Source organism: Zea mays, chromosome 1 (genome assembly GCF_902167145.1).
Source record: "Zea mays cultivar B73 chromosome 1, Zm-B73-REFERENCE-NAM-5.0, whole genome shotgun sequence".
NCBI classification, from domain to species: Eukaryota; Viridiplantae; Streptophyta; class Magnoliopsida; order Poales; family Poaceae; genus Zea; species Zea mays.
In genome coordinates, this window is record NC_050096.1 from 283,344,569 (window position 1) to 283,362,663 (window position 18,095).

Consider the following 18,095-nt stretch of genomic DNA (forward strand, 5'->3'; position numbering starts at 1 on the left):
TTTGGAAACTTATATTCTCTCTAATATTTCTGGTGATTAAAGACTAATTTGGTGATGATTAAAGACTAATTTGGTGACTAGAAAAATAGATAGATCCATGAGGGGCTTGTTCGGTTAGAGAGATTGAAGGAATTAGAGAAGATTAAATCGCTTTCTAATCAAAATTAAATAGAAGATAATTTAATCTCCTAACGGATCGGTGAGTCGGGAAAAAATTACTACCGAAAAGAGCCGGAGCCGTTTCAGAAACAGAGCTGGAGGCTGGAAGCCTGGAACCATTCTAGAAGAACCCTAAAAGTGCTAGGATTGGCAGCCAAGCTAGTTTTATGATGAGATGCGTCCTTGACTGATATACAATTTCAGGAGAAGCGTCCCTGTATGTTAGCTGCAAAGTCAGAACAAGTGGCAGGTACACCCAAGAACAGTTCGAGGTTCTGCTCATCAACCAAACCAACAGAAAAAAAAATATATTGACGCCATGCATTCCATTAGAGACAAGAATCTGGCTGCTAGATGAATTGTAATAATCAATGTCTGGGGTTGGTACAATGGCATATAATTGAGCTCCCAATGGTACATACACGATGATACATATAAACTCAGGCACCTATACCTACTACAAGGCACTACCACAGCTGAAACAGTGCACAACAATGGCAGAAAGGAAATGACAACTCACGCTACACATTCTGCTAAGGGCAATAATTTTACAACTTGGCTGGAATGCCTTATTGTGCTTCTGACAACTGATACGAATTTCAGTTAACTATGGCCGATTTGATCTAGTACAGTTCCACCTTCAGCTATGGTTCAGACACGCTGCAAGGGGCGAAACCAAGACTTGTTTTCTTCGGCATGTCACAGCAGGCAAGCCCAAAGGCATAAGCTAGACCGTAGGCAACTCCACATGGTTGCCCAGCTTTTTTGTTACCATATCATAAACACTATCTACTTTGGTAGGATCAACCTTAAACAAGACGTGTGCGTCTTCCTTCTTTAGGACACTACCCTTGAATATCTCCTGCATCAGCACCTCCTGCATTCTCAGGTAATGACTGGGTAGCAGTCTGTTCTGGCAACATAGAAGCTTTTCCTGAAATTAAAAAAAAAAAAAAGATGGTCATGCCTTACTGTAACAAACATAGAAGGTATGAACAAGGTCACAATACTAATATGCCCAAATGGGATCACCAGTCACCAGACAGGGTTCTTGGATTTGAAATGCACTTACGCTAGCACTTAATAGCTCCGCCCCAGGAAGACCAACTATATCCCAGTCATCCCACTGCTTAACACTTGTAAGTCCTGTAGTTTTAGGAGAATCTAAGCCAACACCACCTTTCTTTGGATCCAAATTCCCATCAGACTCAATCTTCATAGGTCGATTCATCTTCTGCACCAATTTAGTATTTGCAATAAGGTGGTTACTTTCCTTAGCTTTTTGGGCATTCAGCTCGTATTCTTTTTTCCTCTTTTGCTCTATGTGTATCTTTGCTTCAGCAAGTGTGCGGCATCCAGCAGAACGACATTCCTGAGATTCAACACATTATAAGTAAGGCTGTCTTCGATGGATCGTGTAAAATAGGGGATGTGGAACTGTAGATGACACTATTTGCAGAGCGAAGTTTGAAATAGGGGATGAGATAGGAGATGAGATAGGGGATGTACTGAAGATGGCCTAAACAATGACATTTCTATTTTCCCACCAGAATATATTGATGCTTCTAGGAGCTTATGCAGAAACCAAATTCCCTTCCCAACCGGGACTAAAGACTTATTTTCTACTAGTGTAGGAACAAAACAGAAAGACAACAATGAATATAAAAGGATTGATTCTCAGAAGATCATTATATGTAATATATTTGTTCCTTGTAAGTTATCTACAATAACTTTCTTAGCTTCATGTAGAACAAACGCATATACAAGTGTTGATCCATGGAACGAATATTTGTAGCAGATTTTCATGCGCAGAACTCCATATTTAATCATTATATAATCAATACCCTAAATAATATTGAACATCAGAAGATTATTTGTCCTTCGCAATTGTCCGGTGGAGATCCAATGGGCCTAATTTTCTCCTGATCTGTATGAGTTAGAGTAGAGTATCCAAGCACAGTGGAGTCCAATTCCGAAATGAATTGGTTTACGAAGCATTTCCATAGTCTGTCACTCTCCGGTGCACGTACAAGTTAGGGCAGCTACATAACAAACTACGGAAGGCATGGTAGGGAGTATGATTCTTAAACAAAATGAAATGCATAAGACGATCGGTGAATAAATCTCCGAGCCACAAATCGTCCAGGTAATCACGTAATAAGCTAAATGTTTCATTGCAATGCATGGGTATGTTTTCTATTAGAACACATTAACATAGTTGATTCTGTACGAGCGAAAGCGAATGAACAAACATAATACCTGGAGTTCTTGAATTCTCCTCCGAATTTTTCGCTCTTCAATGACACTCCTAACAAGGGCTTCATGTTCCTCCTTGGAAAGAAAACGCATGAAGACCTTATACCGATGGTAAACTTCCCTGTCTTCATTTGTAAGATCCTTCTCCAAGGGATTAGGAAACAATAAATTCCTTTCCAATATGAACTCTTTTCTCCTTTTTCTTTCATCAAGCCTGCAAATAAAACAGTTGCTTTGCACTATTACACATTATTTATTATACTAATAAACGAAATCAACATATAAACATGCTTACTCACACTGTTACTCGCAACCAAAACATTGTTAACATAAATTTCACAACTAACACTTAGTAACCAGGTTCCCGGATCGATGGGATCGAGGAACGGGAACATGGTACACAGTACGATACTATAACTAGGTTTTAACACTACGGGAACGAGATTGTTCCCACGTTCCCCGTTCCCATTTTCTAAGATCTAACAGTAAAAATACCTAAATACAAACTATAGAGACAAATGACATGAACATAGGACAAAATAGTAGAATCAATCCAGTAAAGTTGCTATGAACAAAAAAATTGTTTCACTCCTAACAAACCTGGACAGATAAATACGCAGCACACGGAGTTTCAGTTCACGATCAGTTTCTGAATCAGTTTCTTTAAATTCCATCTCAGCAAGCGCTTGTTCGGCATCATTATCATACTCTGGGTCAAACTCGTGTCTCTTTGCATTGTATCCACTCAGTTCAGTCAACGAAGGGCCTTCATCTGCAGAATATCTGGGCTTCTTCACACCAACACTTCTATCGACATGACCATCTGCCACATGCAAATTAAATATGTCAAGGTTCATTATTTTATTTATGTAGTAATGCGGCTTTGAAGTAAACGAAAGGGATATACGTATTACTCCATTTCATACCATGCAATAATGTGAGACTTATCATCATTTCATTTCTTATACATTTCCAATAGAAAGAACTCTAATTACACAAAAAAAAGACAAAGCACTGCCAATATTTTTGAGTATTCTGTTCTTAAGAGTTAAGAATGTGACATTCTTCATAAATCATGTCTCTGAATTTAAAAAAACATTATAAGAATCTGGCCGAGTCTGGTTGCTGAATGAACATATAATGATATAAAAACTTGAAAATAATAGAGATGCTTTCATCGATGATTGTACCTTCAACTTTTGATACATTAGACCCATCTTTAATATGTCCCACATTTGAAGCTTTTTTATTTGCACCTGCAGCAGGTAACGGAGAATTAGCACAATATGAATACATGACAGCATCGTAGACCAACGACGCACTGTTTCAGGATTGGGTTGGGCTAGTTAATTAATTCATTACCAATACATACCAACAGCTATGTGCGAAGGTGATCGACCTGCTAGACCTTCTCCAAGTGCATCTTCCACCCTATGCAAGATAAGCAGCTGGTAAAAAGCCTCATTGAATCCTAGGGGCATATTCATAGATGTTCAGATAAATAATGGCATACTTGACCCTGGAGGGAGAAAATGGAGATTCAGCCTTAGGAGTCAGCTCTCCAGGCAACAGTGAAGTCCCTGTATATATGAACAAAAAAAGATGAGGTATCAAAAGAACCCAATATAGTAAGATATCAGGAAACAGTGAAGTCCCTATATATGAGCAAAGAAGATGAGATATCAAAAGAACCCAATATAGTAAGATGCCATCTTTACAGATATCCGCTGATTGTTATCATTCTTCTTTTCGTAATTGAATAGTACAGGGTAGCAGTAGAAACTAGAAAGTACCTAGCATTCCCACAATTGGAGTCATAACCAAACTACAGACATAAAAAACTTACAGCAGGAGTACCATTTGATATTTTTATCTGAATACAAGGTCGTGCATTCGTGCAGATCCCCGTGTTCATCTCTGTTCAATGTGGACCTAGAATTGTAGACTTCAACTAACTAGAATTTGGGTGTCTTTCTTATTTACAATGAAACCTAGTTCCTTCTAGTTTAATCAAGTTTTATGCTTTGTCCATACTGACAATGATGCTGCAGCTACAGTTGAAGGGACTGGGTAAAAAGCACGCTCATATCTGTGCATGTCATTGGTGGCCGGGGCGAGCGGGACTGAGCCGCCCGAGGGAAGGTTGGCAGCAACGGGGCCCGAGGTGGCCGGTGTGCGTAGGGCTAGGGGAAGGGGGCTGCCGGCAGGAGGCGGCTGCAGCACTGCCAGCAGGAGCTGAGGGTGGGCGTGCAATCGGAGTGGGGAAGGGAGGAGCAGAGAAGGGAGGTGGGGGCTGGAGGTCGGGCGCCGCAGAGTAGCCAGAGGCCACAGGCACCAACCAGCGTGGAGCCTGGCCAGCCATGTGGTGGCTGCAGGATCTAAAGGAGAGAGGGAGGGAAGGACGGAAGAAGAGAGAGGCTTGATACCATCTAGGACAGAAAACCCTAACCCTAACTGGGTTGGGGCTGTATATTAGTATATAGTGACAGTACATGGGCTGGGCCAAGGCCCATTACATTAGGGATAAGTACACAGTCGGCTGAGCCAAGGCCCATTACATTGAAGATAGGTACACAGTTATCTAACACTAATATATGCAATACTCAGCCACCCTAAGGGGTTAGGGTTTTCAACATGGTATCAGAGCCAGTTTCTTTCCTCTCCTTCTCTCCCCTAGCCGCCAGGCTCCTAGCTGGCGTCCCACCTCAAGCCACACGGGCCACCAGCCATGGAAGCCACCCATCCTTTCCCCGGCCATTCTTCCGCCTTGGTTGTGCAGGCCCAGGGCCCTGCAGCTGCTAATGCCCCCTCCCCTAGCGCTGACGCGAACGCTGCGGCCCCAACCGTCTTTGCTGTGGACACGGTCGACCGGCCCATGGCAGCACCCCCCCCCCCCCCCGGCCGCCACGCCGACAGCTTCAACAAGGGTCTTCCCTCGTCGCTGTTCTTGGGGTTTTGGTCCAGTCTCAACATCTCCCACAGCTAGAGTTTCGAGTGTGGGGGTGTTAGATTCTTGTGTTTGTTTATTGTACTCGGTCTTAAGTGTTATGGACCTTGGCCCAGCCCATGTAACTCTTTTTCTAATATACATGCAATACAAAACCCACCCTGAGGGATTAGGGTTTCCAACATAAAATAGTTCTGCATGCATGAACGAAAAACAAGAATTGTGTAGTAAGCAAAATCTCCCAGGTCTTCAAATGATTAACAAATGTACAACTGTTTCCATCACCAAAAAAACAAACCATCATGACTCACCTTTTTTACTTTCACCCTGCACTTTAGCCATAGCTAGAAGCTCCTTCCTGTTCTTGCCATTAACATGAGACATATCCTACAACCATGAGGTAGGATTAAATTAAGAAATGTCAACTCATTTATTGGATTTATAAAAGGGTACAGAAAAATAGTTACCGGTAGGGGATAACAAGGTGAGTTCATGTATGCTGTTGTGTAATGATCAATACACTGTAACTTAGACTTGGTACCAACATGCTCTGCAACTTCAAGCCAGTTTCCCAGACCATACATTTCAATTCCCTTCGATCATGACAGGTAACAATTAAACACAATACCCAGGAAGTAAATATAATAAACAAACACAATGTTACCTCAAGGAGGAGAATTTCTTCGTCTGCATTCCAATCTGGGCAAATAAGTGGGAAAGACAGGTTGTCCTGTTGTAAAATAACATTCAAGAAATAATGTAATTTGGTTAAGCAATGACCAAAGAATAAGACACTTTCAGTAAGCAAGGTTATAAGGTTGAATATACTTTGGTTAAGGAATAATAAGCACCAGTGCCCTTTAGCAGAGCATGGACACTAAGTGTTTGTGTAGATTATAAAGAATTTAATCCTTTGGAGCTGCATTTTCGCTGATTTATTTCAATTTGACTTATAGCGAACAGACTAACTTTTGGTTTTAATTGGTCAGAGTCTCAGTTCACCAGCACAAAATGTTCCAATAAGTAATTAACCACTAAAGATGCAGCTAGTGCATGCCCTCCTTCATAAGTAAGTGGTTATGAATTACAACTTACTTGGTACACTTGTAGATCAAATAATAATACAACTACTGAAGTTAGAGCAGTGCTGCTCAAAGCATCAAGTCAAGCAAAGACAACAGACAATCATGTGCACTAACCATGACTTTGTAAGGATGGTTGCTGCGATGTGGGGTGACTTCAGCGCCAACAGAGAAGCACTCCACGCAAAGGTCGAAGTCAGGGCACTTGGAGCATTTGATCCGTATCTTCCCAGAGATGTCCTTGTTGCAGTAATTGCAGTGGTAGAGCGCTTTCTTGCCCCCTCCTTCTCCAGCTCCCCCGATGCCAGCGGAAACGGAGTCCGTCGCATCCCCGCCCGATGCGACCCTCCTCCGCTTCGACCTGCAACCAGCACCGTCAGCTCAACGCTCCGAGCACGCGTGTAGCAGAACAAAATGGCAAAGCTGGGAGGGGGGACATGCGCGAACCTGTGTACGGTGTCGTCGTCGCCGGAATTCTGCACCCCTCGCGACCGCCCCATCGTGCGCCCAAACCCTAGCGCAAACCCTCGAAACCCTAACCCTAGCGAACGCGCAGTTCGCTAAATCGCCGCCGCTACTCGCATCGACCAGACTTGGGGTCGCATCGGGAGGTATGATCGATACGGCGGAGGGCAGATTGGGATTGAGGATCTAGGGGAGATCTGGGTCCGGGTTCCCAGTTCCCTACGATTGGGGTTGATCGGTCGTGGTCTCGTGGAGAAGACGACCATCGAGAGAGAGAGGGCGAGCAGGCGGAGGTCAGATGTGGACTCGGGTCCACTAGTCCAGCCGGACTAATTTGGTGGATAGTGAAATTAAGTGAATTGGTAGTTGGTGATACAAAATCGCCCTAACATTTCTGGTACCGAGCTTCTTCTGGCGGTTAAAATTAAAAAATGATTTAATCTTAATCAATCAAACCTCTCTCATCCCGTGCAACAAAAAAAAAACCGTACCTCTTCCAGCTAATAGAATAGTTCATGATACGAAAGCCTTCTATTGAAAAAAAGAAACGCAATACAAAAACTACAGATCTATTATGTAAGACGTTTATGGCACAAAGAAGAGTAGCTGACAACTATACGATAGACAATAGATAAGTAGGCACGTTTGGTTTAATCTGGGCTAATCGCCTATTCGCATCTATTTACCTTGTCCCACCTAGTCACATTGCTAGAGCGAAAATTGTAAGGTCATCCTATGTGTAGGATGCTAGGAGCTCAGACAAAAGAATAATGCACTTTCAAAGCAAATCTGAGTATTGTTTGAGATTATAATCCAATCACATCATATAATCTAAACTATTTTATTCAAAACAAGTTAGATTATATAATTTGAGCAGATTATAATCGTAAATAAACAGACCTTAAGGCCATATTCCAAATCTCTAAAGCTAATTATCAGTCAATTAATAAATTATTGGATAGGTTAAAATAGCTAACGACTAATAACTATTAAGATGTATGATGACTAATAATTAGTTGGTATGTTATCTAACCCGTTCTAAACTTCTCGGTTAATTTTAGATGCTAACTCATTTTAGAGATTTGGATAGAGCCTAAATATGAAGCAAACATGTTCTGATACTATCTCCAATAGTTACTTATTCTTATTAATCTCTTATTTCAAACTTTACTCGATAAACAATGCTTTACATGGCATATGTGCTATCATGGATGCCTGAATCCACATAGACCGACACCTAAAGAAAAAAATGCTAGTCTAAAATATTTCAAAAATTGATTCTCCGTGTACTGGATGTTAACACGAAAGAAAATATAATAAGATTATGAATAATTGGATCTATACCATTAAAAAATTGCAACTTTATATATATACCATTGATTTCACACATCATAGACTCATGAAATCTATATGTAAGTGAGATGACAACAATATATATCTAAAGTTGTAATCTTTTAAGGGTATAAATCCAAATTTTCTAAAAAATTATTATATCAGTTCTCATAATTTCGCAAACCAGAACCAAAGTGCACTTCACAAAACCACATGCTATAGCATGCATAGTATGATATATCACATTGCCATATGGTCCATATGCAGCTAATAAGACATAGGCCGTGACCCAAATATCTTCGTAACCAGTTTTGAAAATAAAAAAGATTCTGCACATTCATCTAATCATGGCATGGCAGAGCCAAACTGGTATTCCAAACAGCTGGGCAAGCTAGAACAACACAAAAAAAAGCACAAACCAAAGATTGCATTCACTGATAGACCATGAGCATTGTTATTTCTCACGCGGTATCCATAGACCATAAAAGTCCACATTCTTCTAAATATTTCACATAGCAGAAGCTGGAGGCTGCCTTCGGTGGCAAGTTCACGATGATGGTGAGCTCAAAACAGGTTCTGGTTGATTTTGTCTTGGTTGGATTTGTATACTCGTCGCTTGTTGCTGGTTCCTGAGGCAGGTTTGTGATGATCAGAGCTCTTTGACATTGGCCTGCCAAAAGAACTGTAAGAGCGGTCTGCCCTTGCCTTGCCGCTGCTGCGATAAGAACTGCTAGATTCCTGGCAAGTGCAAGATGTACATGACAAAAAACGTTATTTCAAGCCTCTCTGGGCTTCAGGCCAACGAACGACATGAGAAAAAAATTCACCTTTGTGAACTGGGAGGAAGACTGGAATTGTGCGGATACGTCAGATTTGCTCTTGGCAATGCATGGGGTCAGACAAGGATTAAGATCCTTGCTGAACATTTCATCTGGGCTACCATAGTTCGGCGTCTCTGCTTCCCCAATGCTGCACTCCTGTTTTAGACAGCAATAAAGCTGCTATTACAACTAGGCAGTAGGCACTCGTTGACGTGGAACACAATCCGTGCCTGTTTTAAAGAGGTAGGGAAGGGTGTGCAGAATATTGTTTTGCAGCACTGAGAGAAGAGCAGGAACCCATGTTTTTTTTTCTTTAGGGCTAGTTTGGGAACACTAATTTCCCATGGGATTTTCATTTTCCCAAGGGAAATTAGTTCATTTTCTTGGGAAAATGAAAATCCCATGGGAAATTAGTGTTCCCAAACTAGCCCTTAGAAGGAAAAGAACCGGAAGCTGAAACCAAACAACCAAATTACTCCCTCCATTTTCAGATATATGGTATAGTTCGGAGATGAGTACAGCCAAATCACTCCCTCCATTTTCAGATATATGACATAGTTTGGCGATGACTACAGACCTTTTACAATATTTACAAAATTAAGGATTGAAACTATAAAGAGTTTGAAGTAACAAAGTAACAAGCCACTGAAAAATGTTCTAAGTTGCATTGTGCAAATGATGCTATATCGTATTAAGAATAAAAAAACTAAAGTATTTCATGCCGCGCAGGTAAAACCAGAAGCTAGAAAGAGCTAGAATTGGAGTCCATCTATTGTATCAACATTGGAATCAGGCCAATAATAGTTTCTTATTATTATGCAGCTGCCAATACTAGCTAATGTGTGAAATGACAATCTTCCAGTTTGCTTCAGCAGTACCTTGTACTCCGCCTTCCAAATTATGTTATTTTAACTTTTTTTAAAGTCCAAACATCTCAGGTTTGACAAAAAAAAAATAGCAGTGACAATACCAAATAAACATCATTAGATTCTTCATTAATCATATTTTCGTAGTATTTCCATTTGATGTCACAAATCTTTGTAATTCTTTATATAATATTGATCAAACTTGAGATGCTTTGACTTGGATGGAATGAATTATAATTTGGAACAGATAGAGTAATACATAAAACAAATTACACAAAACATGTATAAGCACTTATATAGAAGAAAACGAATATATTTTGTACAGAAACAACCCAAATAGCTGCTCTTGTCAGGAAATGCAAGTTGCATGTTGAAAAAGCGATATGAAGCAGTGAAGTGATTCCCCCAACTTACTATGCTCAACCTACAGATTAATTAGTAATTATCTTCAAAACAGCAGGCATATTGCTATTTGAGATTTAACTCGAGGTGTGATTTCGCAAACAGAATGCATATTGCTATCTGCTAATGGATAACCAGGTCATATGGGAGTTAACTCAATGTGTAATTTCGCAAACAGCATATCAGCATGCCAATCATGTCGCTGTGAGATGGTGGAGTAATCGAACTCACCAGAGAGAAAGCGGTCTCCTCGTTAAACCCCGGCGTCCGAGGGGAAGAGCAGTATCCATCCTCGTCAAAGCACGATCTTGTCGAGTGCTTCTCAGCCTTAACCTGCACACAAAGTGAAACATCAACGGGGCGGAGCATTAGCGATCGACCGCCGAGGCACAAAAGCAAAGAACACACAGCGAGACCGTGACAGGGGACGTACCTGAGTGAGCTCCTGCGCGAGGCACTGGATCTGATCGGTGAGCGTGGAAATCTCGTCCCGGAGGCGGCGGTCGGGCTCCGGCTCCGCGTCCGGGAACAGGACGGCGTCTTTGAGCGTCCTGATCTCCTCTCGCTGCCGCAGGCACAGGTCCTTGAGACGCTCCACCTCCCTGTCCTTGTTCTCGAGCTGCAGGCGAAGCGCGGCGATCTCGTCCTCCTGCGCCTTGGTCTGCGCCAGGAGCTCCCGCTCGGTGCGCAGCACCATGGCGAGCGTCCGCGTGTTGGCGTTGTTGCCGCTGTTCTTGACTTCTGTCAGGGCCTTCGTCTTCCTTGGCGCCGCCGCCGCTGTGGACGAGGCTTTCTGGAATAGTTTCCGCGACAGCCCCGGCAGCTTCCCGCCGCCGTTGTTCTTCGCTGCGCTGGCGGCGGCAGGAGGGACCGGGAGCTGGTTCTTGGGCGGCTTCTTGTCCATGGAGATGAGCCGCCGTAGTACGGAACCCAGGTTGCCGTGGGCTTGCGGCTGCGGCTTGGCGCCCAGTAGATCGCGGCCAGATCTCCCCGCGACCACCAATGCGCGGCTGCTGCCGTGCGCTCCTCCCGGGGTCGCGGCGGCCGCGGAAGGCGCCGCACGGCGCGACGAAGGAGACGGGGACGGGGAGTCGTAGGCCGCGTAGCGCGACGCCGCAGACGCCTTCTTCATCTTTGCCTGCGAAACCGTGGAGGTCGGAGGGGGAGGGGAGGACAGGAGGACTAGGCAGAAGAGGGGAGAGTCGGGGGAGGAATGGTAGCGGCCGGCGGCGTTTGAAATTCAAATGGCTCCGCCTCCGTGGCCTGCCGACGTGTCAGTGCTAGTGTGGTAACTAGCGCGGCCTGCGCGATCCCTCTTCGCGTTTCCGGCTTTCCGTCTCGGTGACGGTGGCTGAGGACTGAGGACATGAGGCGTTGTCTACGGAGTGACGGACGCCTTTCGTTTCGCAAAGGCAAGCGCCTGCCACTCGTGTTGTCTGCGGCGTCTTTTCTTTTTCCTGCACCTGCACGCCTCTCGGTCGAAAACTGACGAGAAAACTTCCATCTTTTTCGTTTCAGCATTCAGTTACCAGAAATAGGTGGCTAGGGTCTACAATAGTCTGACATATTTTATCACTGGGAATAGAATCATTTCTAGAATATTCAGGAACGGAAATAAAAAGTGAGATAAACGGGAGCAAGTAAACGAAAATTATCGATGTTTTGAACCTCATTCTGATAAAAAATTATTATACGTGTTCTAATCCGGACGGTAAAAATGAAAATAGGATGGAAAAATCCCGTACCGATCGACATCGTATACCGTAATAACTACTCATATACCGTATCCGAAAAAAACAGTAACGGAAAAATTCTCGGGAAAAAGTGACGGGAACGGGAACAGAAACGATTGAGGTGTTTTTCCGACCGCATTTACGGACCCGTATTTATACGGGAAAATCATGTTGGTGTTCCCGTTTTATCCTACTATCATTTTAGCCCACTTGAAACCTACCAACCAAATATGTTTCAGCCCAAGTAGAAACAACCAGCGTCCATTACCCTTGAAACCTACCAACCAAATATGTTTCAGCCCAAGTAGAAACAACCAGCGTCCATTACCCGTGAGCCGTGAGTAGCCCCAGCCCGCCACCCCTCATCCACGCGAGACGCGATCACCACCACTAAAATTGAGAAATATAGAAGTATACTGGAAATCCTATTGAATTGAAGGGACAAAGTGCTAGGGAACTCTCCAAGTCGAGACAAATTGGAGTAAAGAAGTTTGGCTAAGTTTGTCAAAACTTGCACCAGTCTGGAGAGCACCGGACTGTCTGGCGTGCACTAGACAGTGTCTGGTGCCCATGCTATTAGTTGGTCGAACAGGCCACTCTCAAGAAAGTGCTGAGACACGCTAGCTAAAATTCATCGAATTGTCCAGTAAGTCAGGCGGCCAACGACTCTCGCCAGCGCCAACGGTCGGCGCATAATCAACGGTGGCCACGTGGCGCCCACGTCTGTCGAGCCAACGGTAACTAGGCCGCACCGAAGTGTCCGGTGCGCCATCGGATTGTCTGGTGTGCCAACTGGCCAAAGGCGCGCAGCGGCTGGCAATGGTCGGCTTGGTTGTTTATGGAAGTGAATCGCGCACCGTGGAGTGTCCGGTGTGCACCGGACTATTCGGTGCACCCACGGACAGAAGCCAACCAGGGCCTTCCATACGAAGAAGCAACGATTCCTTTGGGCCTTGGGGCTATAAAAAGGGCCCCTAGGCACCTCTGCCTGGTACTCAAACATAACAATAGTACATCGATACTCTGATTCAATGCGACCGCGCTTTCGACTTATTCTAGAGAGAACTGAGTGTTTTCTTGAGAGAAACTCTATCGTTTTGATTCTTGCGCTGTCTTCTTTGCTTGTGTGTGTGGTGTTACTGCACTTGTGCTCTTGTGTGTGTTGCTACTCCCTCCTTACTCTTGTGTTTTAATTAAGGTCATTTTGTGTAAGGTGTGAGAAGCTTCAACTTGTGGAGATTCCTCACAAATGAGATTTGATATAAGGAAGAAAACAGTGGTACTCAAGTTTGATCTTTGGATAACTTGGGGTTGAATGCAACCCTTGACCGAAGGAGGTCACCACAACATTGAGTAGGCATTGGCCGAACCACGGGATAAAATCATCGTGTCTCTCGTATGTTTACTTTATTGCGACTGTTGACTTCTTGAGTTTGCATATTCACTTGTGTTATTTCTCCTAAGTTTGATACACATTTAAAAGGACCAATCAAGTGAAGAGTTCTCCTCTCTCTCCATCTCTACTCATAACAACTTGGTTTTAGCTATCACTAACACTCGTTATAAACCAAGTTTGTCTTGTTTAGAGTTGATTGTTGTGGGATCACCTATTCACCCCCTCTAGGTGCTCTCAATAGGCCTCCACAGTCCTTCCAATCAGATCGCTGAAACATTTGTTCATGCATCGCTGGTACGTGGCCCCCGCATTCTTCATACTGAACAACATTGTCACGTAGCAATTAATATGAGCCAAAAAGGGGTGATGAAGGAAGTCGCGGGTTGGTCAGACTCCTTCATCGCGATCTGGTGGTAACCCGAGTAGGTATCAAGGAAGCTCAAGACTTTGCAACCAGATGTAGAATCGACCACCTGGTCGATGCATGGGAGGGGAAAGGGTCCTTTGGGCATGCTTTGTTTAGACCGGTGTAATCAACACACATCCTCCATTTCCCATTTTTCTTTCGGACCAATACAGGGTTGGCCAGCCACTCGGGGTGGTTAATTTCACGGATAAACCCGGCAGCAAGGAGCTTGCTGATCTCTTCCTCGATGGCCTTGCGTTTTTCTTCGTGAAAGCGGCATAGACGTTGTTTCAATGGGTTGGACCTAGGGTTAATTCGTAAAGAATGCTCAGTGGCTTCCCTCGGGATGCCCTTCATGTCGGAGGGTTTCCAGGCGAAGATGTCCTTTTCCGCACGAAAGAAGTCGACAAGCGCGCTTTTGATAGTCGCCTAGAGGGGGGGTGAATAGGGCGAAACTGAAATTTACAAATATAAACACAACTACAAGCCGGGGTTAGCGTTAGAAATATAAACGAGTCCGTGAGAGAGGGCGTAAAACAAATCCCAAGCAAATAAGCAAGTGAGACACAGAGATTTGTTTTACCGAGGTTCGATTCTTGCAAACCTACTCCCCGTTGAGGAGGCCACAAAGGCCGGGTCTCTTTCAACCCTTCCCTCTCTCAAACGATCCACGGATCGAGTGAGCTTTTCTTCTTCTCAATCAAACGGGAACAAAACTTCCCCGCAAGGGCCACCACACAATTGGTGCCTCTTGCCTTGGTTACAATTGAGTTTTGATCACAAGAACAAGTGAGAAAGAAAGAAAGCGATCCAAGCGCAAGAGCTCAAAAGAACACGGCAAATCTCTCTCGCTAGTCACTAAAGGCTTGAGTGGAATTGGAGAGGATTTGATCTCTTTGGAGTGTCTAGAATTGAATGCTAGAGCTCTTGTAGTAGTTGGGAAGTGGAAAACTTGGATGCAATGAATGGTGGGGTGGTTGGGGTATTTATAGCCCCAACCACCAAAAGTGGCCGTTGGGAGTTCTGTCTGTTCGATGGCGCACCGGACAGTCCGGTGCACACCGGACAGTCCGGTGCCCCCTGCCACGTCATCACTGCCGTTGGATTCGACCGTTGAAGCTTCTGACTTGTGGGCCCGCCTGGGTGTCCGGTGCACACCGGACATCTACTGTTCCTTGTCCGGTGTGCCGGAATGGGCGCGCCTGACATCTGCGCGCGCAGAGCGCGCATTAAATGCGCGGCAGAGAGCCGTTGGCGCGGAGACGACCGTTGCTTCGGAGTCGCACCGGACAGTCCGGTGTACACCGGACAGTCCGGTGTACACCGGACAGTCCGGTGAATTATAGCGGACTAGCCGTTGGAGTTTCCCGAAGCTGGCGAGTTCCTGAGGCCGACCTCCCTTGGCGCACCGGACACTGTCCGGTGTACACCGGACAGTCCGGTGAATTATAGCGGAGTCGCCTCTGGAAATTCCCGAAGGTGGCGAGTTGGCGTTGGAGTCCTCTGGTGCACCGGACACTGTCCGGTGGCGCACCGGACACTGTCCGGTGTTCCCAGACCAGAGGGCCTTCGGTTCCCACTTTGCTCTTTTGTTGGCTGAGTGTGAATCTTTTACACCTGTGAAATCTATACACTTGGGCAAGCTAGTTAGTCCAAAGATTTGTGTTGGGCAATTCAACCACCAAAATTATATAGGAACTAGGTGTAAGCCTAATTCCCTTTCAATCTCCCCCTTTTTGGTGATTGATGCCAACACAAACCAAAGCAAATATAGAAGTGCATAATTGAACTAGTTTGCATAATGTAAGTGTAAAGGTTGCTTGGAATTAAGCCAATATAAATACTTACTAGATATGCATGGATTGTTTTTTTTATATAACATTTTGGACCACGTTTGCACCACATGCTTTGTTTTTGCAAACTCTTTTGTAAATTCATTTTCAAAGATCTTTTGCAAATAGTCAAAGGTAAATGAATAAGATTTTGCAAAGCATTTTCAAGATTTGAAATTTTCTCCCCCTATTTCAAATGCTTTTCTTTTGACAAAACAAAAACTCCCCCTAAAAGAGATCCTCCTCTTAGTGTTCAAGAGGGTTTTGATATATCATTTTGAAATGCTACTTTCTCCCCCTTTTGAACACAATAGGAAACCAAATGAAAATATTCAACACTTAAGTTTTTGAATTTGGTGGTGGTGCGGTCCTTTTGCTTTGGGCTCACCTCTCCCCCTTTTTGGCATGAATCGCCAAAAACGGAATCATTAGAGCCCTCGAAGTGCTATCTTCCCCTTTGGTCGTAAATAAATGAGTTAAGATTATACCAAAGACGAAGTCCGATCCTTTTGTCTTGGGCTCATTTCTCCCCCAAGGATGAAGTCCGGTCCTTTTGTTTGATGCTCATTTCTCCCCAAAGAATAGAGAGTTGCTTGGAGTGATGGCGAAGTATGAGTTACGAAGTGGAAGCCTTTGTCTTCGCCGAAGACTCCAATTTCCTTTCAATATACCTATGACTTGGTTTGAAATAGACTTGAAAACACATTAGTCATAGCATATGAAAGAGATATGATCAAAGGTATATAAATGAGCTATGTGTGCAATCTAGCAAAAGAAGTTCCTAGAATCAAGAACATTGAGCTCATGCCTAAGTTTGTTAAAAGATTGTTCATCAAGAGGCTTGGTAAAGATATCGGCTAATTGATCTTTGGTATTAATGTATGAAATCTCGATATCTCCCTTTTGTTGGTGATCCCTAAGAAAATGATATCGAATGGCTACGTGTTTAGTGCGACTATGCTCGACGGGATTATCCGCCATCTTGATTGCACTCTCATTATCACATAGCAAAGGGACTTTGGTTAATTTGTAACCGTAGTCCCGCAGGGTTTGCCTCATCCAAAGCAATTGCGCGCAACAATGACCTGCGGCAATGTACTCGGCTTCGGCGGTGGAAAGAGCGGTCGAATTTTGCTTCTTTGAAGCCCAAGACACCAAGGATCTTCCCAAGAACTGGCAAGTCCCCGATGTGCTTTTCCTATTGATTTTGCACCCTGCCCAGTCGGCATCCGAATATCCAATCAAATCAAATGTGGATCCCCTAGGATACCAAAGCCCAAACTTAGGAGTATAAGCCAAATATCTCAAGATTCGTTTTACGGCCGTAAGGTGAGCTTCCTTAGGGTCGGCTTGGAATCTTGCACACATGCATACGGAAAGCATAATGTCCGGTCGAGATGCACATAAATAGAGTAAAGAACCTATCATTGACCGGTATACCTTTTGATCCACGGACTTACCTCCCGTGTCGAGGTCGAGATGCCCATTAGTTCCCATGGGTGTCTTGATGGGTTTGGCATCCTTCATTCCAAACTTGCTTAGAATGTCTTGAGTGTATTTCGTTTGGCTAATGAAGGTGCCCTCTTGGAGTTGCTTGACTTGGAATCCTAGAAAATACTTCAACTCCCCCATCATAGACATCTCGAATTTCTGTGTCATAATCCTACTAAATTCCTCACAAGTAGATTCGTTAGTAGACCCAAATATGATATCATCAACATAAATTTGGCATACAAACAAATCATTTTCAAGAGTTTTAGTGAATAGAGTAGGATCGGCTTTACCGACTTTGAATCCATTTGTAATAAGAAAATCTCTAAGGCATTCATACCATGCTCTTGGGGCTTGCTTGAGCCCATAAAGCGCCTTAGAGAGCTTATAGACATGATTAGGATACTCACTGTCTTCAAAGCCGGGAGGTTGCTCAACATAGACCTCTTCCTTGATTGGTCCATTGACGAAGGCACTTTTCACGTCCATTTGATAAAGCTTAAAGCCATGGTAAGTAGCATAGGCCAATAATATGCGAATTGACTCAAGCCTAGCTACGGGTGCATAGGTTTCACCGAAATCCAAACCTTCGACTTGGGAGTATCCCTTGGCCACAAGTCGAGCTTTGTTCCTTGTCACCATACCATGCTCATCTTGCTTGTTGCGGAAGACCCATTTGGTTCCTACAACATTTTGGTTAGGACGTGGAACTAAATGCCATACCTCATTTCTAGTGAAGTTGTTGAGCTCCTCTTGCATCGCCACCACCCAATCCGAATCTTGGAGTGCTTCCTCTACCCTGTGTGGCTCAATAGAGGAAACAAAAGAGTAATGTTCACAAAAATGTGCAACACGAGATCGAGTAGTTACCCCCTTATGAATGTCGCCGAGGATGGTGTCGACGGGG

The 18,095-nt window shown here is 44.1% G+C and overlaps 2 protein-coding genes across 2 annotated transcripts; both read right to left on the minus strand.

The window, feature by feature from the left end:
• Window positions 1–504: 504 nt before the first annotated feature.
• LOC542031 (uncharacterized) lies at window positions 505–7,270 on the minus strand. Its single transcript, NM_001111676.2, has 12 exons — window positions 6,892–7,270; window positions 6,562–6,805; window positions 6,027–6,092; window positions 5,830–5,955; window positions 5,674–5,749; window positions 3,929–3,995; window positions 3,788–3,846; window positions 3,606–3,671; window positions 3,016–3,238; window positions 2,419–2,629; window positions 1,232–1,531; window positions 505–1,093 (listed from the first exon to the last, which is right to left on the minus strand). The coding sequence occupies exons 1-12, from the start codon at window positions 6,942–6,944 to the stop codon at window positions 887–889; spliced, it is 1,698 nt and encodes a 565-aa protein (NP_001105146.2). The 5' UTR covers window positions 6,945–7,270; the 3' UTR covers window positions 505–886.
• A 1,171-nt stretch (window positions 7,271–8,441) lies between these two features.
• LOC100277032 (uncharacterized) lies at window positions 8,442–11,545 on the minus strand. The gene is made up of 4 exons (NM_001150704.1): window positions 10,764–11,545; window positions 10,562–10,663; window positions 9,069–9,218; window positions 8,442–8,979 (listed from the first exon to the last, which is right to left on the minus strand). Exons 1-4 carry the CDS (start codon window positions 11,460–11,462, stop codon window positions 8,806–8,808), a joined length of 1,125 nt encoding a protein of 374 aa, NP_001144176.1. The 5' UTR covers window positions 11,463–11,545; the 3' UTR covers window positions 8,442–8,805.
• Window positions 11,546–18,095: the final 6,550 nt, after the last annotated feature.